Source organism: Macaca fascicularis, chromosome 6 (genome assembly GCF_037993035.2).
Source record: "Macaca fascicularis isolate 582-1 chromosome 6, T2T-MFA8v1.1".
In the NCBI taxonomy this organism is placed as follows: domain Eukaryota; kingdom Metazoa; phylum Chordata; class Mammalia; order Primates; family Cercopithecidae; genus Macaca; species Macaca fascicularis.
The window spans coordinates 153,495,936-153,520,330 of NC_088380.1; the positions used below are offsets into that span (position 1 = coordinate 153,495,936).

General features: G+C 40.2%; 1 protein-coding gene and 1 pseudogene across 31 annotated transcripts in view; both read right to left on the minus strand.

Annotated features, from left to right (window-relative positions):
* Window positions 1–24,395, minus strand: part of PPP2R2B (protein phosphatase 2 regulatory subunit Bbeta) — a 484,188-nt gene that overhangs the window by 94,279 nt on the left and 365,514 nt on the right. For 24 of the 31 annotated variants that reach the window (XM_073994542.1, XM_005558159.3, XM_005558150.4 and 21 more), the window contains 3 exons: window positions 10,087–10,184; window positions 7,104–7,269; window positions 146–258 (listed from right to left, as the gene is read on the minus strand). Coding sequence is in view for 30 of the 31 variants with exons in the window: in XM_005558159.3 (XP_005558216.1) it covers window positions 146–258; window positions 7,104–7,269; window positions 10,087–10,184 (377 nt within the window). In the remaining variant the exon portion in view is untranslated. Of the gene's footprint in view, window positions 1–145; window positions 259–7,103; window positions 7,270–10,086; window positions 10,185–10,377; window positions 10,397–24,395 lie in introns of all 31 variants that reach the window. The other 7 variants (XM_065546926.1, XM_073994535.1, XM_065546927.2 and 4 more) reach the window with 1 other exon arrangement.
* LOC102124857 (keratin, type II cytoskeletal 8 pseudogene) lies at window positions 15,172–16,727 on the minus strand (annotated as a pseudogene).

Consider the following 24,395-nt stretch of genomic DNA (forward strand, 5'->3'; position numbering starts at 1 on the left):
CCAGAGAGACTGGGGTAGGCTGAGTCTCTGCCTACGTTCCCTCACTGGCCCATTATAGTTGCAACCTACAGTAACAACCAGCATGTGGCCAACCTTAGGAGACCTGCCCCTGACCGTGGTGGCCAGGGCAACCGTGTGCACTCACCCTCAGGGTTGTGATGGTGGCAGGATCTCGGAGCCGACCCTCCTCATCTTTCAGATTGTAGCCTTCTGGCCTCTTATCACGCTCGCTGACTTTCCACAGCTTCACAGTTTTATCTGCAGTGGGCAACCAGATTAAGTCAGAATTATAGTGAAAAGCAAGCTCATAAGGGAGTTTTCCTGGGGGTAGTGGGAAGAGGAAGAGGTAAGGTTGGAGAGAATTGCTACAGAAGCTGGCTCACGTAAAGGGTTGCCGTGCATAAATCCCTTGTCATTTGAAGGCAGAGCTCATATTTCAAAACAAAAACATACATTATGCTGGGACAAATGGATTTCCCTGACAATGGGCTCTTAAATCTATAGCGTATACCTTAATTTAGCTCATTCCATAAAAGCATTTATTGAACATTGAATAACAAGAGTAGCGACATACACAGAGCTTACGATGTAACTAAGAATTTTACATGAAAAAGTTGTTTAACAGTCATAACTCTGGAAGTAGGTGCCATTATCTCTATTTTAGCATCTCACCTCACTGACACATCGTCCTTACCATGTCCTAAAAGGCCCTTCATGACCTGTCCTCTCCACTTTCTCCACCTTTCTGACCTCCCTGTCCACCCTCTCCCTGCTCACTCACTGGGCTCCTGCCACGTGGCTTCCCTACAGCTCCAGGTACACGCTCAGCTTACTAAGCCTTGGGGCCTTTGCACTTGCTGTGTCTTCTGCCAGGAAAGCCCTTTACCCTCTTTTTCATGTAATTCGCTTCTTTACTTTTCTCTTGCATTTGCATCCCAACCTTAGAGAGGCTTATGTAAAACCTACCTAAAAATGCTGTCCTCAGAACCAGTCTCTATCTCCTCTCTGCTGCTTTATTTTTCTTCATAATACTTTTTACTACCTGACAATCTGTTGATTATTTATCAAATAACTATCTGTCTTGTCTCACTAGAGTGTAAAATTGTTGAAGGTAGGGATTCTATCTCCCTTGTTCATCACTGTACCACCAGCACCCAGAACAGTGCCTGGCACATAGTAGCTGCTCAACAAACATTAGTAGGGCAAATGAACAAATCTTATCTACCTACATAGTGCATATTTCTATCAATATTCAGGAAAATAAAATGGTAAGGAGATACATTGAAATGCTCCTTTCCTTTTGCTGCCTCTATGGAGTCTCCAGCTGGAAACTACCTTTCTCAGCTTTGTACTGCCCCAGCACTTTACACAACTTGATGACACCTGTCATTCTCCATAGCATTGAAACAGAGAACTCCTATCCCTACAGAACTTCCATGAGAACTCCCTTCCCTACGCGTGTCATGCAGGCCAAAGAAATGAGTAAAAAGGGCTAAAGGATCTGTGGAGCTGGAATGGCATGCCCTACATGCAGGCTTTTAATTAATTAATTAATTAATTTTTTTTTAGACGGAGTCTCTCATTTTCACCTAGGCTGGAGTGCAGTGGTGCGATCTCAGCTCACTGCAAGCTCCGCCTCCCGGGTTCATGACATTCTCCTGCCTTAGCCTCCCAAGTAGCTGGGACTACAGTTGCCCGCCACCATGCCCGGCTAATTGTTTTGTATTTTCAGTAGAAACGGGGCTTCACCATGTTAGTCAGGATGGTCTTGATCTCCTGACATCGTGATCCACCCGCCTTGGCCTCCCAAAGTGCTGGGATTACAGGCGTGAGCCACCGCGCCTGGCCTAATTCAATTATTTAAGGAGACAAGATCAGGCAAACAAATCATGTCTGCCGGCCACATGCCTTAGTGGGCTTTCCTTATCAGATCCAGTGTACATTTTTTTATACTTGTTATAACATATCTTTTTGAAGGCAGAAACTTGGTTGCCTTATTTGTATCTTCCTCTGTCCTGCACAAGGTAGGGTTTGGAATTAGACAACCTTGGGCCCAATCCCCATTCTGATGCCAGTCACATGACCAAGGACGGGGATTCCCAGGCAGTGGGTACATAACCCTTCCTCCCTTCCTCCCTTCCCTCCCTCCTTCCTTCCTTCCCTTCCTCCCTTTTTTCCTTCCTTCTTTCTTTCCTTCCTTCCTTCCTTCTTTCATTCCTTCCTTCCCTTCTTCCTTCCCTTCCTCCCTCCCTTCCTCTCCCTTTTCTTCCCTCCCTCTCTTCTTCTTTTATTTTTAATTGAGATAGGGTCTCTGTCGCCTAGGCTGGAGTGCAGTGGTGTGATCATGGCTCACTGCAGTGTCGACTTCTTGGGCTCAGGTGATTCTCTCATCTCAGCCTCCAGAGTAGCTAGGACCACAGTCGCATGTCAATACGCCCAGCGAATTTTTGTATTTTTTATAGAGACGTCATTTTGTCGTGTTGCCTAGGCTGATCTCAAACTCCCAGGCTCAAGCAATCTGCCCACCTTTGCCTCCCAAAGTGCTAGGATTACAGGCATGAGCCACCACACCCAACCATAACTAGTATTTCTTAAGCAACAAATAGGATTGCCAGATTTAGCAAGTAAAAAAGTACAGAACACCCAGTTAAGTTTGAATTTCAGATAAGCAAAAAAAAAAAAAAAAAAAAAAAAAAAAATTAGTATGAGTATATCCCTCAGAGTTCAATCTTACAAAGAAAGATGGTGCCTCAGTTTCTTTATTTGTAAATTGGGGAAACAGTATCTTCCTGATGGGGCTCTGATGAGGATTAAATAAATCACAGCATGGAGAGTGTTTAACACAGTATTAGGCTTCTAATAATGGTCCACAAATGACAGCTTTTATTAGAATTAGCAAATTGGGCAACTATTCTGCCATAATAACATGTTGCTCTGACAGCTTTAGCTTCATCCCTCGACGATGTCAGCACATCCTATTTCTTCTCTGTAACACTGTCGGGGAAGAAAAGCCGTCCCTCTGGGAATTCCTTCCTCTTTTGCCCCTTGCTTCATTCCTCCACTTCTCCTCACCTGACTTTTCACCACCACCTCCCAATTCTCATGCCTTTGGGAGGACAGATCTTCTAAGTAGGAGATGTGGATCACAGTACCATTCGCCTTGAAGCTGCCAGAAACAAATGCCTTGTTCTTGGAGGTCTTAATGCACCACATTGTGAAGTGGGCTTTCAGCAGCAAATAAGTGCCCCATTTTCTTGTATCTGGGCATCACTTGGGCTGCTCATGTCTGACACACTGGCAAGGCTGCTAAGTGTATGATTTGTGTGCTCTGAATTGTGCAGTCACCCTGGCTTGTGCAGGAGCAAAAGGAGATCCTGCTGCATACCGAACTGCTTTTTAGGGTGAGAAAATGAACATGGGCCATATTTATACAGTCACGTGACTAGCTCTTGATCAGCTATGGCTTAGAACATCCCCACAATTTTAATAGCAAATTTTTTTTTGTTGCGTGGATTTGGAATGTATCCTATCCCCTTTGCAAAGTTAACATTGTATATTTTTCTTATCATGAATGATAAATTGCTATACAGAGAAACAGAGAAATCATGCGTATAACGTAAAGAATAAAAATCACCAACAACTTCTCAGTCAGGGACGATCATCATTAACATTTTTCATAAATCCTTATAGTACTTTTTCTATGTACTTTGGGGGTAGAATCCAAATCTATAATATTGCCATACAGATTTTGTATTTTCTCATTTTATTTCCTTCTTTTTGTTATACAAGTGGTACATGGAATGGTTATTCAAGTAATCATATTGGAGGAGGGGTGGGGGAAAAATAAAATAAAATAATAATAAAGGTAAAAAAAAACTCCCTTAATTCCACTAGAGATATCTATTACACAAATTTTGTGTTTTTTTATATTTATGTATACAATTATGTAACTGTTTTTAGTAAACTTAATATGACATACTTAGTTTATAGTATGCATTTGCCTAATCATATTTATCTATACCAACATCTATCCCTGCAAATATACTTATAGGGATAGAATGTATTATGTATACTATAACATAGTATATATGATTTATAATAGTGAGAATTTGTTAACAGCTAAAGGACTAATAGTAGGAGGCTTACTAGTAAACTACAAAAGAATCATGTAAGGAAATACTATGTGGTCATTATGGTATTTTAGACTAACAATTGGGAAGATATTCCTGTTATTAAGTGTTATATTAATAAAAACCTGGTTACAAAAGAGTTTGCAGAATATATCATATTTCTGTTAAGAAACAAACAGATTTATTCATGTCTTTTTGCTTTTTTCTTTAAAAGACTTAACAGTTGTTCTCTCTGGATGGGAACACTTTTATTATTTTTGTTTTTCTGTATTTTTTTTTTTTTTTACAATGAACATGTACTAGTGTCATAGTGAGAAAAACAAATTCAGTGTATCCCCCCTCTCATTATAGGTATTAAAGTAGAAAATGAGATAAAACAATGTGTTTTTATGTGGTAAATAATTTGAGGGTCTAGATTCACAATTGAATTGGTTTTATTTTTTATTGAAATTGTAAGGTTGAAAATATATTCTAGCAGAAAGTAAAATTGTTCCTAACTATAATAAGATAAGCAGTATATTTTCTTAGAGATAATTGAAGGTGAATTCAATGCAATTCCCCATGGTTGGGTTGCCTGGAGTCATTCTTGACTTTATTATCACACTATTTTTCTTGACTCAGTGTCTTGAAGCTTTGTGAATAAAAAAGTCTAAGGAACATGTGACTGTTAATATGAGTAATGACTTTTTCTTTCTTCTTGCGGGTTCTCTGGGTAGTTTATCATCACTTGTGGCAGCTTTTAAACACAATCTTATCATCTATCTTCATTTTCTCTTTTATACAGTAATTCCAATTGTCTTCCATTAATTTTTGCATGTTAACCTATTTGGCCTAAGGGGGATTCTCAACCTCAATATTAGTATAAAAAAGAAAATTACATAAGAACATGGGAATTTTTCCTAGAAGAATCATTTTGAGATGCTGTTGGCATATGAAACAGTATCCCAAATGGGAAGATAATATCCTTCTTAATCAAAAAACTATTTAAAAACTCAATTAACAGAATATTATGCTATATAATTAATCTTCATTGCATTTCACTGATTTTTTTCCCATCCTCCCCAACAAAGTAGTTAATAAGTCCTTGAGGTTTTTTTTTTTTTGAGATGGAGTCTTGCTCTGTCGCCCAGGCTGGAGGGCAGTGGAGTGATCTTGGCTGACTTCAAGCCCTGCCTCCTGGATTCACGCCATTCTCCTGCCTCAGCTTCCCGAGTAGCTGGTACTACAGGTGCCCGCCACCACACCAGGCTAATTTTTTTGTTTGTTTGTTTTTTTAGTAGGGATGGGGTTTCACCGTGTTAGCCAGGATGGCCTCGATCTCCTGATCTCGTGATCCGCCCACCTCGGCCTCCCAAAGTGCTGGGATTACAGGCATGAGCCACCGCGCCTGGCCAAGTCCTTGAGTTTTAAATGCAATAATCAATAGGCTAAATTTGATCATATAAAGTAAGTTAGCTATAGAAGACAATCAGACATTTTTCCTCTGCTTGAAGTAAGTCAAAATCATCATAAGTCTCTTTTATTCCGAGTAGTGTTGAATCTGCAAAGCCTGTTAGTGAAACTTAAATAGCAAAAGTAAAAGGAAAGAAATTGAAACAAATTTATGTGGTTTGGCTTCCAAGAAATCAGGATTGCAAAACGTAAACAGAACAATAAATACAGTTATGAGAAAGAATCAAACTACCTGGAGTCTGGAAAAACAGATGAGTAGAGATCTGGTCATGAGGAGATGAGATATGCTTGGATAACCCTAAACCAGTTGCATCCGAATTGTAATTTTTTAGACTTCTATGCTGGCTTTATATTTGAGAGATTTGGCGTTCAATGCATTAAATAACTTCCCCCTTTTTTCCATGACATTAATATGAGACTCATTGTAAAAACTTTACAAATTAAAATGACAAAAGGAACAAATTGGCAAGTTACCCATACTGCACAAAAATTAATCATGATGAACCTTATGTCGTATTTCCTTCCAGTCTTTAAAAATATTCATGTATGTTTGATCACATTATTGACATTTTATTTTTTCACTTGAAATATGAACATTTCCCTTTCTTTTTAAATCCCTTGCTTCTTGCTTCTCGATTTAAATTAAAATGTATATTCCTCATAGATTCACATGTGAGATAAAATGAATCATTCTCCAACTCATGTTCTTGGGAGAGGGTGTTTAATTTTTAAATATGAATCCTTTTAATTGTTATGCTATTCAGTTAGCACCCTTTAACATGTGACTTTATGCCAAGTTGTTTTGAGCTTAGGTGGTTTCTTTTAGCAAGGATTTAAGAACCTGGAGGTTAGGTAATTCCACTGTATGAAGACTTACCCAGTGATTATGTAATTTGTCTCTCTATTCAATACCCAACATCCTCTCTCTCTGACCTATTTATGTCAACTCCTCTTCATCCAACAAATGGTGTTAAGTATGGAGGGAGATAGGGAAAGAAACCCTTTCTTGATTTTTTTTTTTTGATAAAGTCCCTATCTCTTCTTGCCTTGTGCTCCTATCTTAGAACTTAATTTTTGTCAGAGAGACACACAGCCATCTGCTTTGCAGACCCTAAAATATATTCAGGGATTAATAACTTCTATTCAATATGCCAACCTCACAGAGACAACATGTTGAGTTTCCTGAAATGTATTCCCAGAATAACATTCAGTGAATCTTAAGACAGGAAGTCACATTCCAAAAACACCTGCAAATCATCTGCGATAGTTGCAAACTGCAGATAATGGGTCTCACATAATTGGGTCATAAATTTAATATTTTAAAAAACAATAGTTACTATTTAGTGAGGGCCTAATCTGGGTGTGCCAGGCACTGTGCTAAGCATCTTGCAAATGTTATTTCTAAGTTTTTCAACAGCCCACACGGTTCAAAGGAAAATTGAGGTTAAGAGAGATTGAAATATATAGTTTGGCCGACTGTATCACTGAAAATACCAAACAGGAAAAATCACTTCCACCTACCATTAGTAGACAGAAGAAAGTAAGCTGCATTCTGCTGGGGGAGCCATCTTATTTTATTGATTTTTTCTTCTATTTCTAAACTCTTCAGGTAATCGAACTCGGGTTCATGGCTCTGGAATGTGCTGTAAACATTGTATTCACCCCTACGATGAACCTGATTTTTACTCTGTAGGAAAGGAAAAAAATACACAAACGATTAAATCATAGTAGCCAACTGTAAAACTCGCCAACCCTCTCTTTTTTCTAGCAGTCATTGGGGGTGGGATGAGGGCAGGGCCACTAGCACCTCTGAAAAAAAAATATAATTATACACATGAACTTCTGTACTATCATATAGTATATATAAATGCATACATAGAAATATATTAAAATAGAGCAAAATTTTAAAATCAATATAAATAGAAGTTCTAATATTTTCTTTTTGCATCCTAACAGATGGTGCACTCACCCATCAGAGTGAGCCATCCCACAGTGGCATTCGTAAATACTTACATCGAGCCCTTAAAGAGACTACAAAGTTGTAGCATCTGTGACTTTCATTGGCCTTGTAAGATCTCATCTGATTCTCATGAAATCTCTGAGGTAGGCGGGGCAAGGAAATGGACAAAAGAGGCTCAGATATTAAATGACTTCCCCTAGGTCTCACAGCTCATAAGGAGCAGATTTGGGCATCAGATATGCCCCTGCTACTTTTTTCTGTTTTTCTTTCCAACATGAGTGACAAAGCAGACAGGAGCTCAGGGATGCTACCTGTATCATTAAGGAATGATGAGATTTTACCTCTTGGCTTTCCTCTAGCACTGATTATGCAATGAGCAAACAGCAGGGACTACATACATGAGAGAATTAAACATAAGGGCAAGGGTCTGCAGAAACGGGAAGAAAAAGAAAAAAAAGGAAGAGAAGAGAAAAAACAGGATGTGAAAGAAAGAAGGAGAAGAAGAGGAAAGCGGAAAGGGAAGTTTTATTTCAGGTATTTTAGGTCCTTATTACCAAGAGCTTCGAGATGCAGGCTTTGAAAAACTCAAAAATTCAAATATGAGTCTTATTAAACGTTTGTTATAGAAGTTTGACTCTTAATAAAAGGGTTAATTTCCAACTGTGTATTTCTAGGTGGATATAAAATATCCAAACCCAAATCTCAACTTACTGACCAGCGAGAGTGCTGAACCCTGGGTGTGAAATGTATTTGTGCGGACTCTCTGGTTGTGTGCCTCCTAAGAATTCACTCCTGGAGTTCACCCACTGAAGTCAAAAGCAGGTCTGTCCTAGATGACGTCACATGGGTTTGTTTCTCAGATTTAGTGCTCATTTTAATCCCAAGACTGGCCACAAAGCTTAATGCTTAATTGCAGGTTCTTTATCCTCATTGACATTTATTTTTTTATTGAACAAAACTACCCTGCTTTAGAAAATGTGTCCCCCATCATTCCACTAATGAATCAGGCTTCCCAAATATTTCACTAAATTAAAATAGGTGAAACCTATAAATAGCTAACAGAAAATGTAGAGCAGAATATTACTGGCAACATGCTGCCTTGGGTAATTTATGCTAAATAGCTCCTCCGGTTCCTCTTTATCATCACTGCGAACCTAATTGGGTTTTTTTTTTTTTTTAAAGAAAAAGCTGGAAAAGGAGGTTTGAAAATCAGTGTTCAAAAGACTTTAAATGCTGACATACTTGGTACTATCCTGCTCATTTGCAGAGAGAGCCAGTCCACCTTAACAATACATTTATAAGAGTGTTGATTTGCTACCATCCAAATCAGACTGTCAAGTGTGTGTAGTATGTGCCAGACCAATTAGCACTAGGCAGCTCTGGAAAAGCAGGAAAAATTCCAGGTCACGAAGAGCTATTAGTTTCTACTTGCCAACCACATTTTCGTGTTTCCAGGGCCAATGGAATAGGCTGGTTGCCTGATTTAATGCTGAACACTTGAATTTATACGGAACCCCGAGGGATTACGATGCCCTTATAGAAATTAATTGCAAATAATGTGCAATTACCAAATATATCACCTCTAAATGAGGCTTTCCTTTTTTGAGGGGAGGTGTAACGCAAATGGCTTTGAGGCACAAAGCAGGCTTTAAATTGCTAGGGAAGTCTCTTGTGAAACCTTCCTCTCACACTGGGCCTCCCTCACGCTTCCTGAGTGCCCAGTGAATCTCAGAGGCAGGCAGTGGCAGATGGGAGAGTTACTAGAACACAGACTGGCCTGCTGGAAGCTCCAAGACCATGCCAGGGGAGGCCAAGGAAATCAAATTGGGCCATAATTCCATTCTGACAAACAGAAGCAGACACCAAAAAACTCAATTTATATGAAAAAGAGAAACAACTCCTAGTGGAACCCGTGTCTCAGGAAGAAATGGGTTTATGAGAGTCACTGGAAGTTAGAACTCCTGCTCAGAAATGGTCGTATATGTAGCACTGAGCTTCAGGAGCCTCTGTGTCACCTACAGTGATACTGTGATGTGTGTCATATGCTTTACTCAGATGCCAGTTTGTGGCCTTTAATCCCTTTGGTGAGGCGAGCTATCATTTTCTTCTCTCCTGTCCCAAGTTGTCCTCTTCACTTCTGTTGGCAAATAAACCATGGTTTTTTTTTTTTCCTCCTACATATTCTGGCAGCACCTGAAATCAAGGGAGACTGAATTTCAATGGCTCTATGACAGATCCCACTGAAAATGGAGGAGTTATGCTCAACAAGCACCCATGGAATGTTGCAGGTCAGGCTAGCAGTGAAGTTGTTTTGAAGGTGTAACATCCAGACTTAGAAAGATAAGGCCATGCCCAGAAAAGGCTCTCTTTTACAGGGCTTTTATGAGTCTGAATGTAGAATTCTTGATGTTAATGACTTTTTGGCAGTTTTTAGTTTTCGAGCAAAGCAGCAAGGTTAAGGGCGACACATAAGGATTAAAGAACAGTAGGAGGCCTCCTTTAAAAAGAGAAGAAAATGGGCATTTTGCATTCACCACCACTTACCTCCTGCTCTCGTTGAAATATTACAACCCGACCCCCCTTGTCCCCTGTCGCTAGTAATTCTCCCGTGTGGTTGAATTCTACCGTAGAGATAATGTCAGCTGCAAAGAAGAAGACAAAGGCAATTTAAGTAACTGCACACTTACTTTGAAAGGATAGATAATAGACATACTTTTCTGTGCATTTAAGGGCTTAGGGCTTTGTCTCTGCAGTGGAATTTACAAGGATATTATGTTTTTAAATGCCACCAGAAGTGGCACTTGGGAAGTAAATTTCCTAGATGCCCACACTGACCTGTGGTCTCCTGGAACATCTGGAGAGAATAAAAGGGAAAAGCACATTTAGACCCTTTTTTAAGTAAGAGAAAATTAACTTCATGATGGCTGAAGGAAATGGTGATTTTCTTTGATGATTTCTACCAACCACACACCCTTCATGCACCCATGGCCTTTACACCAAGAATCTTCCCCACACAGGCTTCAGTTGTGGCTATTCAAATCAGTCCTGGGGGCTCTGATGAAGCAGGGTTAGGACGCTTGAAGCTCAGTCATGGAAAATGGAGGAACAGAGCACAAAGAAATAATTGGGAAAACTCTGCCAGTCAATAATTCAAGGAAGGAACTGACGAATGCTCCAGCTTGGCCCGTGCCCCTTCTTTTTTTATGAGCCCAATGCATCCTTTGGAAGAGCATGCCTTATTTCAACCCCAGGAGAAGGGTGCTGAGAAAACAAGGTCACAGGGGCAGATAAGTGAGGGCAATTTGTACTCTGTACTTCTAATCAGAGAAAATGCACAGGCACCAGGAACTCAGATCACAGATAATTGCTGACGGAATGCCAGCCTGCCAAGTCTTTCTTCCATGCTGGTTACCCCTGGAGGAACATGGACAGGTAAATTACCTATGATTGGATTTATTAGGGCTATTTTTAGAAAAATGTCAGAGGTTAATTCCCCCACAATTATTCCCCTGCAGGGCTCCAACAATTGCTACCAAGAGTGCAAATGAGTTATACAAAAAAAAAAAAAAAAAAAAAAAAAAAAAAAGAGGAGGGGGAATTATGACTATGGCCTTTGACAGGAACATTCTGAAGGTAATGTCTATGTAAGGAAAGCAAAGGGGAAACAGTGAGGTGGAAAACTAAGGCAATTACCCCTGAGTAATTCTGATCTCAAATCTTACTCTTATATCATCATTTCAGGATTTTCTTTGTATGCCTGATTTGTTCAGGTAAGTAGTGTAAAATTCTCCACTTCACATATAACTGTTCTTTTCCATGTATGAAAAGGCTCCTTATGGTTATTCATTGTGCAGAAGTTAACAAAAATAAGGTATAAACCTTGGTCACTTTCAAGCTAGACACATTTAAAAGAACAATTCTTGATTTCTTGTTTTGACTTCTTAGATGATTGATCTCATAGATAGCAAATTCAAAGCCCTACAGGGCCACAAAGTAACACAAGTGAACTAGAAAGACCACGTATGTCTCCTTTAAAGGGACAAGTGGCTATTTAGCTTAAGCTGATTGGGGCCATGATTGCCTGTATTGCCATGTATTGCCTGATGTTTTGATTTTTTAAGTATATATAGGAAGCTGGAAATGAAGACTTTTATGCAAAAATCTCTTAAAGTTTATACATTGGCAAGTATTTTTTTCAATGCCATGAGAATGAAAAAATAATCATATCTGTGGGCTGCATATGATTTGTGGGTTATCAGTTTATGACTTCTAGTGTACAGAGTCTTCATTTGGAATAGGCTATCTCATTCCAATACTGATGCTGTTAACTAGAAATCTAGTTCATTTTCTCAAGAAGGCTCCTCCAGTGAATGCTACCCTTAAGGAAACACAAAATAAGCAATATGGTTACTAAGTTCCAGATGTAAGTTTAGAAGGTCCATTTATGTAACCAATGCCCATGAATTGAGAAGAAAGAAAGTCCAGCCAGTGAGAAAGTCAGACACCTCAAGTGAGTTATTTGACCACTTTCCTTTGTTATAGTTTGCCCATCTTAGCAAACCACTCCCATGTTTAGAGGAGAGAAGGCATCTACTTAACATTTGCAGTTGCCTCAGATTGCCCTGCTTGAAAGCACCAGTGCTAAGTTATGCTTCTAACACTAACCACTGCTTCTGACTTTTCAATGAGTGAAAAGTCAAAGGGTTATTCATGGGGCTTCCCAATTTGGGTAGAGCCTAAAGCAGGCATGGCTATTGCTTTTCACCTTGGTCTTTGGTCCGGTACAAAGGCTGGTCCAGTTCAAGGCTCTTGAACTGCTCAAATACTCACATTTCTCAGAAAGAAAGAGTAGCAGGAAATAATGAGAGGGTGGTGGGAACCAGGCCTGAGGTTTACAATGCTCAGCTCTTGTCTTAGAGCTATGTTCTAAGGTTCTGCTTACATGCAGTCTATGCCCTTTCACTGGACAGTGACTAATGCAGAACACTAGAGTTCTGGGTGGGCTGCAAGGGCCTTACAATGAGAACTAAAGATGGGCCTTTCCTTTTGGACAAGTTGGGTATCAGAAAAGAATTAAGTAGCTTTTTCCAACGTGAGCTCTTGGCTCAGTTGCCAAGAAGATGCTACTCCAAGGACAACAACACTTGCTTTCCCAGGGGATGACACATACATTTTCCTTCTTCCTAGACTCTGAAAATGTCTCTACTCTCACTTTAAGGTTCATGCAAGTCAAAACAAGGTGGGATTCAAGTGCAAGTCAAAGTCACATGATTTAAGCCAGTATTATTAGAATTCTGCATTGTGGAATATTAGGCATTGTCCCAGGTAATAAAAATATTTCCTTTGTTTTCCAAGTGTTATTATTCTTCAATGCTATGTCTCCCTCAAGAACCTTGTAAGAGAAAGGGTGATTTGCATGGCAGGATTCTGAAATCCCTTAGTCCTCTTGCAGAGACCTTACCTTTATTTTAATTCTACTAGCCAGCTGCTCTGTAAATGAACCTGTTTATATCATGCTATTGTCTACTTCCCTTCAGAGAATATGCCATGGCAGCTCAGGTTAATACTTGTTTTGAACTTTCATGTTTCCTGACTCATTTGTCATTGTTAAGCCAGTAGGTATAACTGGAATACTTTACTGCCCCATCCATCTCTGCATATCTTCATCTATGACTGTTTAATAATTGATGCAAAACTCATGAATCACTCTACATTCCAATTTCAAGATATGGAAACTTCTGATACAAATACTCTTCTGTTTGCAGCATGCTCTTTGGTAAGGCATTTTAAACTGGAAAATATACTGCTCAAGACACAATAATTTTGAGATATGGAAATAGGATGTAGTAATAGTAAGGTAGCAAGTTTAGAGATAATAACATCATTTGAAATCATGATCAACAGAAATCAATTCATCGAGTTCAACACGGCTTTCACCTTTAAATTATAAGTTTATATGACAATTCCACATTTCATTAAATGTTCAGCCTAATCATGCTGTTGATCAAGAAACTATATGAGCATTTTTCCTCTGTTCTATATAGATGTGGATAAAGTACACATTGACTAAAAACAAAAGCCAGAAACAGCTAGAAAGGTCAAATGTAGTTAAGACAATTTTTAAAGGAAACCCTGGGTAGTGTGAAATTTGCCCGGCTCCACATCTATTTGTGCTGATTTAATTTCCACAAGATGGTGGCCTGGTAACCCCATTTCTAGCTCAATAGGCACTATTAAGGCTTTTTTTAAATCAATCTCAGCATCCTACAAAAGTTCTAGACTGGTAATTTCATACATAAAGTATTATTTACCTGAATAATAGATATTGATTTAACAGTGATACTCATGTGAGGCTAAAGATTGTGAGGCTTACAGAAACAGAGGAATCTCCTAGTTCATCCCTAGTCTCTTGCAGTATCATGCTAGGCTGAAGTCTATGCAATGCCAGAGAATTGAGTTGAGGCAGGCACCTGGATTATTAGGTAATATACAGCTCACATAGCAGGGTGATATTATTAGGTGATATACAGCTCACAGACTGTTTTGAGAAAATGGAGACTCAGTTTAGACTTAGGATCTAAACTCAAAGCCTACAGATGGAATATCTTACTGACCAGGTCACTAGCATTGACCTCTCAACATCAATCATAGAGATGGAAATGAAAGGGTAATGCAATTTAGCTTTCGGAGCCCATTAAATGTTTTATCTTTCATCTAAGAAACATTTGGTAGATAATATCATAAAGTCATTTACCCTACTTGCATCAGCTGACTAGTTCTGCCCACTCAATACTTGGCTTTATTTCTGATGATTGGATGGGGTTTTGGTAGTTTTCTCCTTCAGCTAAGACAAGAATGGAAAATATAATTCATAGTGAATGACGATGGTGAAATGATCATAGTTACCAGGTTTGTGTTGAGAAGGTTTTGCGGGGTCACTTCTAGGCTGGGGTGCCAAGATTAATGGGTAATGAATCTGGGTGGGTGGTGGGGGAGGTAGGATGTGTATCATTTGTCATACCAGCACAGAGGCTTCTAGCTAGACCGGCAATGACTACTTTGTGGATCATTAAACAAACGGGATTCTCAGGCGTCCTGATGGGAATTACAGTTGTTCCTCCCCTCCATATAAAACTGTAGTCTGCTTCTTGGGTCCTGGTTCACGGTCCAAAGTCAGCATCCATTTTCTCTGATAAGGTTTATTTTGCTAAGTTTTGGTAACGGAAATAGTGCATTTGAGTATATTTTCCACAAATAGGGGGTTGGGGAGGGGACAGGAAAGAAGTCTGGTTATGGCCAAACCCAAATACTCCTACTGGGATTATGCCAAGATGACCTTGTTGAAAGATGTTAATATGTCATAAAATTTATAAAATAATCAGTCAATAAAACAGTTTATGTCAAATGATTGCAATTTTGTCAAAGTGTTTTCATTTCAGAATATATCTTTTTTTTTTTTTTTTTTTTGTTTGTTTTTTTGGCAGAGCTAGCTGAGGTTTTAATTTTGGACAGAAAAAACAAAACAAAAAACAATTGAATTGTTTTGTAGCTGGAGGCATGGACAAGGGGCGGGGGTCTCCAGGCAGTGAACTCCCCCGCGGGTAGGCTGAGGGCTAGGGCTGAGCCTCAGGTGAGTCTCCTGTTCCCTGTGCTTCCTTGTACAGCGGCCTCCTCAGGTGAATCTCCTGTTCCTTGTGCTTCCTTGCACAGCGGCCTCCCTCCTGGGCTCTGGGGCAGCGGCAGGAGCGGCAGGTGGGAGGGGCTGCCGCAGCTGTTCACTTGGGCAGGAAGTCAGAGGACGCCAGCTTCCCATCGCGGGTCTCAATCTTCTTCACAACCACAGACCTGGTGGAGCTAGTGCGGCTGAAGGAGCTGGAGGCTGCGCCAGAGTCAGAGCTGGAGCCCGGGCCGTAGCTGAGGCCAGAGCTTGCGAGGCCCCCATAGGCGGAGCTCACACTACCTGCATAGCCGCTGGTGGTCTTCGTACGGATACTCATGTTGTGCATCTTCCAGCAGCTTCCTGTAGGTGGCGATCTCGATGTCCACGGCCAGCTTGAGGTTCATCAGCTCCTAGTACGCACGCAGCTACTGTCCTGCTTGGCCCGCTGAAGGGCGGCCTCCAACTCGGACAGCTTGACGTTAGCATCCTTAACGGCCAGCTCCCTGTGCTGCTCGGCATCTGCGATGGCGACCTCCAGGGAAGTCCTCTGGCCTTTGAGGCCCTCAATCTCAGCCTGGAGCTGGCTGATGTTCCGGTTCATCTCAGAGATCTCAGCCTTTGTAAGACGCAGGTCCATCCCAGCCAGCGTCTGCAGCTCCTCATACTTGATCTGATATATGCTCTCGGCTTCAGCGCGGCTGTTGTTGGCCATCTCCTGGTACTGTACCTTGACCTCAGTGATGATGCTGTCCGTGTCCGGTGAACAGCTGTTGTCGGTGGACACTACCACAGACGTGTCCGAGATCTGGGACTGCAGCTCCTGGATCTCCTCTTCATACAGCTGCCTGAGGAAGTTGATCTCGTCAGCCCTTCCAGGCAAGACTCCAGCTCTACCTCGTTAACGTAAGCTTCATCCACATCCTTCTTGATGAGGACAAATTCATTCTCCATCTCTGTACGCTCATTGATCTCATCCTCATACTTCTTGAAGTCCTCCACCAGCCCCTGCATGTTGCCAAGCTCCGCCTCCAGCTTCAGCTTCTCCTGGCTCAGAGTCTCCAGCTGCTGCCTAAGGCTGTTGATATAGCTCTCCAACATGTTGTCCATGTTGCTCCCAGCCTTCTTCTGCTGCTGCAGGAGGCTCCACTTGGTCTTCAGCATCTTGTTCTGCTGCTCCAGGAACCGTACCTTGTTGACAAAGGAGGCAAACTTACTGTTGAGAGTCTTGATCTGCTCCTTCTCCTGGGTGCTCACAGCCTGGATGCTGAGGTTCACCTCCAGGTTAAGGGGGCTCAACAGGCTCTGGTTGACCGGGATGGCAGTGATGCCTCCCATGCCACTGGCCCCACCATAGGCCACCCTGGAAGCTGCTGCTGCCCACGCGGGAGAAGCTCAAGGAGATGATGCGGACACCAGGCCCACTTGTTTAGGAGCAGCTGCAGAAGGACCGGGTGCCAGAGGTAGACACCTTGTAGGACTTCTGCACCCTGATGGACATGGTGGAGGCAGGAGTGGAGGCAGGTGGGCTGAACTAGGCGGAGATTCCAGAAGAAGTGGAGAAGATGCTTCTTGGTAGAATATATCTTGTCTAACAGGTAAAGCAATATGTACACTTACAGAAACTTCTGTTAATGACAAGGTGGCACTTAACATATAAAACTAAGTTTCCTTTACAACCGGACTCTCCTACAAGTAATTGTTAATGACTATACATACACACACACACTCTCTCTATAGACAAAAGTTTATCAAGGAGAATCCAAAATAGTACTGTTTTGGTGTAGGACGTACATAATTTATTTACTTATGGTCTTTTTCTAAATCTTCAGTATTTTCTATTTTTTGCCATAACCATAAATACTTGAACAATTTAAAACTTGTAAACAATTTTAATTGGTTTTCAAACTGAATGAAAGATTTTAGCACTTAGCAGCTTTAAAACTTTTTAAAAATTTAAAATTTATATATAGGCTGGGCACAGTGGCTCATGCCTGTAATCTCAGCACTTTGGGAGGCTGAGGTAGGTGGATTGCTTGAGCTTAGGAGTTTGAGACCAGGCTGGGTAGCATGGTGAAACCCCATTTCTACCAAAAAAAAAAAAAAATAGCTTGGCATGGTAGTGTGTGTCTGTGGTCCCAGCTACTCGGGAGGCTGAGGTGGGAGGATCGCTTGAGCCTGGGAGGCGGAGGTTGCAGTGAGCCAAGATCATGCCACTGCACTCACACCTGGGCGACAGAGCCAGACTTGGTCTCAAAAAAAAAAAAAAAATCTATATATCTGTATATCTATGTATATATGTGTGTGTGTGTGTGTGTATCTATGTGTGTGTGTGTGTAAAATTCACTTTATGTGGCATCCGGTTCTACAGGTTTTGACAAATGCATAGAGATATATATCCATAACCACTATCATGATATAGAACGATTCCATTTACTCCAGAAAGTTCCTTCATACTGTTCTTTTTAGTGGACAATTCTTCCAAAGGAAGTAAAATTATGGGAATAAAATGAACTGATAGATATAAGAGCTTCTAAGAGTTAAAAATGCTGTGTAGATACACAGGTTTAACACTACTGATCTCTATTGATATGACTCAACTTGATTTGGCACCAATAATTATTTTCTTAGTACACAGAGGCAAAGATTTTTTTAAATATTTCTGTCTAGATGTTATTACTATTTGGGATTCTGTTTGAGTGGTATGGAGTTAAAAAAAATCCATCAATACACTTTTGCCAACCTGCACCCAAACTAGGTTATCCATTAAGTATTCTACCTTTTCACCTATGCCCTTGTCTTTAAATGGAACTATGTTTGAGTTCCTGATTCAGTAGCATTACTTTCTTAACTTGACATTGCTTCTCACACTCATTTAGTTTGGTCCTAAAGACAGAAGTAGTGAATACACAGTTCTGATTACACGTACCATATGCTTGCTATCCTTGACCTACTGTGCATAATACATACTTTCTGTTTGATCCAGAATTGTTTCCTCTGTCATCCAACCAGTGTCTGGTATTTGGATACTGAATCCTTTTCCTTTCACTTAACTAATTCTGTGCATACTGGTTTTATCTTCAACCTGGTGCTGGTATACCTCTTATATGAAATAATACAGATAGAAGGGTCCAATAGCTCCAAGTCCCAAGCTCTTATCACAATGGCTGTTTCCTACTTAACCATAAGTGCAGTATTAAAAAATAGGCACTGCTTAAATGTCAGTCTGACCCTGTAGATCAAGCCCATTAATGGCAGGTGATGTGTCATGGCAGATACTCTTCCTTGGCTACTCCTGTTCAGTGTCTTTCTTCCTTGCCTGCCTCCTACTGTTCCACTGTAGAGGTTGGGAAACCCACATACTTGCTTTTTAGCCTCCCTTGTGGCTAGGGGTAATTGTGTGACCCAGATCTGGCCATTGAGGCATATAGGAAAGTCTACTGGGGAAACAGGAGGGGACAGAGATTCTGGGAGAGTTTTCTTCCCTGAATAAAAGTAAGTAAGTGAGGGGAGGCCTTCTGACCATACTCTTCCTTGCTTCTTGCCTTTGTTTGTAATTAAATGTGTTCATAATATGTGGGGCTGTGGCAGCCATCATCTGACCATGAGGTAATAAGCCCATGGACTTTAAAAGGCTAAGAAGCTGAGTATGACAGATGGGAGAATGCGACAATATCTTTGATGACACTGTTGAACAACTAAAACCTACCTTAAGACCGCCTATGTCTGAAATTGTTGGTTTAAGCTACTGTTAGTAAGTTTTCTGTTATATTCAACTAAATTCATGCTACTATACCTGTCTTTCCATCTTTTGTTTTCCTTATAGCACTTTGCACAGGGCCAGGTTATTAATGCATGTTGAGTTGGAAACTCCCTTGCCTTACAATATCTCTGCACAAACTCTCACATGCACATTTCCATTTCACTCCACCACACAACCAATTTTCCTTCCCACTTACTTGATTCCCAGTATTAAGACGATTTGTGTTTTTCCTCCTTCCCCTGCTGGTGTATTATTTTTCAACCATTCAAATATGAAAGCAGCTTACTGGGATAGAATGCCAACCCCAATTTATTCATGGTGTTCATTGTAAAATTATGACTTCACAGGGACCTAGCCACACCCTTTTTAGGAGCCAAGCTTTCCCTGCTAATATGCAGGAAGCCCACCATGCTTGCTGAGCTGTGAAAATCCAGATGGTAGGAAGCAGGTGAGTAATGAATGCCATGCTGTTCCCATTAAAATGCACACAGCTTCCCCAGGCTGACCAAATCTCCAACACCAAACAGGTTTGAATCAACCCAAGGACATGTGGGTTGATAAAGATTGCCTTTTATTCAAAACAAGTTCTTGCAACATAGAAGCCTAGAAGATAAAATTTTCCCATAGTTGAAACAAAACTTGCCTAAAGGGCAAATGAGTCTTAAAAATTATACGTCTCTGAGTACAGAAAAATCCAGTGGGAAATTGATAGCAGTCCAGACTTGCCTACACGCCTGTGTGGTTTACAGTGGAATCTGCTGTCAAGGTGTTTACCATCTGTCACCCAATCTTTCAAAAAGCAGAGGAGTAATTAACTGCTCAGGCAATACAAACTCTGTCAATCATTCGGTTCTATTATCCGCACAACATGGGACATCTATGACTGACCCCAAAGTCGGCAGGACTCCAGGTCCACAACGAGAAAGCTCTCACATCTGTGGGGAAATGGGAGTTCTTGGGCAGGCCCTGTGTTACCCGCTACCCAAACACATATATTATGGCATCTGGCACATGTTTGGTCAGAAATTTTGCTTGCCAGATGCTTTGAAGTCAGTAAGACATGGTATTGACTTTGTGGAAGCTAAAATTCCCCATATTTGGGGACTGGCTCAGGTATCACTTCCTTAGGAAGCCCTGTGTGACTTCTTTTAAGCCCAAGACAGCTCCCTTTATTATGCAGCCTCATTGCTCCCCATACTTTGCCTTTGTAAGTTATCACCACTAATCGTTAGCATTTATCACAATGATATTAGAATCATTTAAATGCCTGTTTCAGCCTCTTCATCATAAACTTTACAAGGAACTTGTTCACCACTAAACCCTCAGTGCCTAGCTGAGTCTCTTAGTATATAACAGATGCTTCTCAATCTTTTTTTTTTTTTTTCTATATTCACAAGTCATCAAGCAATCAATCTTTTTTCTTTAGTGGATCACTGAATGAGAGCTGAAGAGAGCCAGTACCAAAGTGGACAAACATATAGAGAATGGATAACCCTAAACAAAGTACCAATAATCAAAATATGTATGCTGGATAGATGTAAACATTTACTTAAGATGTGAAGGAAGAAAAAGTTTTCATTTGAAATAGTGAGTGTTTGATGATTTTAGAATGAGATACATTGCTCAATAAAGAATAGATCTTGTCCTAAAAAGCCTCTGCAGCATTGGCAGGGATTCAGAGTCCTATGAATAACAGGAAGAGAAAGCAGATGGGTTGGGGGAAAGAGGATATCCAGATAGGGTGCTACTTGGGAGAGGGCATGGAGGTGGTAATAAGAAAGACAGAGTGGATGAGCAAATACATCTGAGATGAAAGGATTCAATTTAATGAACACCTATTATGTGCATGTCACTGGGCTGGGTACCAGGGATATAGTAATAAATAAACACAACTGGTACTTGCCTTTGTGAAACTCTCAGTTTAGAGGACTGGGAGGTAATGGGATATTGGGATACAATTACAATGTTGGAGGAAGGTTGTTCAAAGATTCTGATCATAGAGATTTTTAAGTGAAAGATTTTTTTTTTTTTCCTAGAGGGAAGCAGGAAGTCCTTACCAGAACTCAAGGAAACACATCTCAGCCATATCCTTGCATGCAATAAATCTCTTTTATTTCTCTAAAGGACAAATTGAACACTAAATACAATGCATTTTTTTTGTTAAACTGTAGATGGGCCTATAGAAATGAATGAAGAATATGATAGGCAAGGATTTGATTTTCTTCCTTCTAAAACATGAGGTCCTGATGTGAAACAAAATAAATATGTTGCTAATAGTTCACAAGGTATTATTATGTTATGATGGTTTCTCAATGGTCTTAGCAAATAAAATGGAAAGTATTAGAAACAAGTGTGCCAATTATAATACCATGAATCATTTAGTATTTTTTTCTCTCTCCCTCCCTCCTTCTAGTTTCTGGCTAGGAGTTGTGGTATTCTGAAGAATATTATAAAGTATACTCTCTTTTGGATAATATGCATATTTTAAAGCACTGAATGCAATACTGTACACACAGTAGGTAAAGAGTAAAATGCAGAATGAATAACCTAGCATTGATTTTCATCAGCAGCAGGACCCAATCTTTAATAAATATTCTTCAGGATAAAGGCAGTGTAGTAAATACTTACTGCTTTTATCTATCCACTGAAAATTGGATATTTGGAAAATCTATTATATTTGACTTCATGGTCATGTAGCAGTTTAGATAACAATGAATAATATTAAAACTAGAAAAGTCAGGAAATACTTAATGTTAATAGGACATGAGGGCGATCTGGTTGCAACATCTGTCACCCCATTGATTGCCAGGGTTGATTTGGATGATCTGGATGGCTAGGCAGGTGTCTCCTTCCTCCCTCACCACTCCGTGTGCCTCCCTTCCAGAGCTGCATGATGGGTTGAACAGCACAACCATCCCCAGTAGAGGAGGACTGGTCTTTGGTCAAGGGTATACGAGTAGCTGCGTTCCCCTGCTAGAATCTCCAAACAAAGTCTCAAGATTTAGGGTTAATCAATTCATTCATTGACCCATTTATTCACTCAACAAATGTACATTGAACATACCAATTATGTGTCAAGTACTGTTCCAGATATTAAAGAAATATCAATTAAAAGATGATAAGAGATTTGTCCTCATGGATCTTACATTCTAGTTGTGGAGAAAATACAATCATCAATGAGCATACTAAATTACATTTTATGTTGTGTACTATGGAAAACAAATAGAGTTGAGTAAGATGAACAGGACTGGTATTTGAAGGGAGGCTGCAATTTCAATAGGGTGGTTGTGACAGACTTCATGGGGGAGAATTGAAGGAGTGGAAGAGTTCACGATGCAGGTATCCTTAGGAAGAGTGTTCCAAAGAGATGAAACTGACAGTGGAAAGACCTTAAGAGGGTAATGAACATGTGTTAAGGGATCAGTGTGGCTAGAGCAGAACAAACAAGGGGTAAATAGGTAGGAGACATGAGAGGTTCAGATGATATAGAGTCTTGTACAACACAGCAAGGACTCTGTTACTAAAAGTCAAATGAGCACAACAATGTGAATGTATTTGATGCCACCAAACTGTATACTGAAAAACAGTTAAAATGGTAAAGTTTATGTTATGTACATTTTACCACAATGAAAGAGTGAAAGGGATAACTGTTGGAAGGATACTAAATAGATAAGTGATGTGCTTTTACAAGACTCAATTTGGCTACAGTGTTGAGAATAGACCGTAGAGGCTGAGGTAGAATTGGGGAGTGTATTGAGATAATCAAGGGGAGATAAATCATGGTGTAGGCTGTGGAGTTGAAGAGAACTGGTCATTTTCTGGATGATATTGCAAGTTGACCTGTGAGGATTTGCTGATGGATTGATTATAGGGTTTGAAAAAATAGAATCAAGGATGATCCCAACGTTTTTGCCCTCAGCAACTGGCATGTTAGAGTTGCCATCACTGAGAATTTTGTGAGTAAATCAGGCTTTTTGGGGACCAGATGTTCAGTTTTATGCATGTAAAATGCTAGAGGTTTCTAAGTACAGATGTTGAGGAGATAACTGGAAATAAGAAATTGGAGTTCAGGAGAGGGGATTGAGCTGGTGATATAAATTTGGGAGTTATTAGCATTCAGATAGTGTTTAAAGCAACAAGACCAGACGAGGTCTTGGGGAATGAGTACATTAAAATAAATGAAGGACCAAGAGCCGAACAGTAGGGCACCCCAGCACTGAAAAAGCTGGGGGGAGAAGAAGAAAATCCCAGGAAGAAAACAAAGGGAATGACCAGTGAGATAACAGGAAAATCAAAGACATGTAATGTCCTGGAAACCAAGTTAAGTTCAGACAAGTGACCAACCATGTCAAATACTGCTCATAGGCAAGCTAAAAGTTTAGAGTAAAACTTTGAGTTTAGTACTGTGGAGCTCACTTTTAACTTTGAGTAAAGTATAGTTTCTATGGGATGGTGGCCATAAAACTTAATTGGAGTAGGTTTCAGAGAGAATGAGAGGAGAGGAATTGAAGATGGTGACTATGTACAACTCCTTCAAGGAGTTTTGCTGCAAAGAGTTGCAAAGAAATGAGGTGAAAGATGGTAAGGAAAGTGGGATCAAGAGAGTACTTTTACAATATCATAGAAATAACCGCATGTTTATATGCTGATGGGAAAGTTCCAAAAGCCAGGAAAAAAATAACAATGAAGAAGAAAGAAGGTGGAATTGCTGAATGAATAAAAAAATAAATGTATGGATGAACAGGCCAGGAATGAGGACTGGTCACCACCAACATTTGAAATAAAATCTGTACAGGTTCAAATCCTACCCACAGCCAAAATCTGAATAGTAAGAAAAATGCTATTGAAATCTTCTCTCCATATAAGGTTTAACAGGATTCTTAAAACATTTAGTATTGCAAGAATTTATCTCATATATCAGCATTTCAGAGATCCATGTGATTGTTATGAATAAAAGACTACTTGATTTTTTTTTGTTTTTTCCTCCTTACCTTCTCTCTCTCTCCCTTGACCTCACACCTCTTCTCTCTTTTCTGCTTTCCACTTATCTCTCCCTCTCTTACCTTCTCCTTTTGAAGCTGAGAGCAGAAAGGACTCTGTTCTTTTAGCTACCTACTATCTGCGTACCAGGCAGAGGGCTGCTAACTCATATACACTTTAAAATGATGAGAAATCTACTACAAGATCACTTCCACATGGGTAGGCTGACCTCCTTTTGGCCTTCCTTAACTTTCACCAGTATCCTTAACATCTTATAGAAACAAGTCTGTCAGAGTGGGGGAAAAAAATGCTACACTCTCATCCTTTCCCTGTGCAAGATTTACAGACACGTTGTAAATGGTCAGACCCAGGTGATGGTGCCAGGAACTTTCCAAGTGATTTGTAGATCTCCCTTCCAGGACGTCAGTCTTTAATAGAAAACTCTTTTAGCTG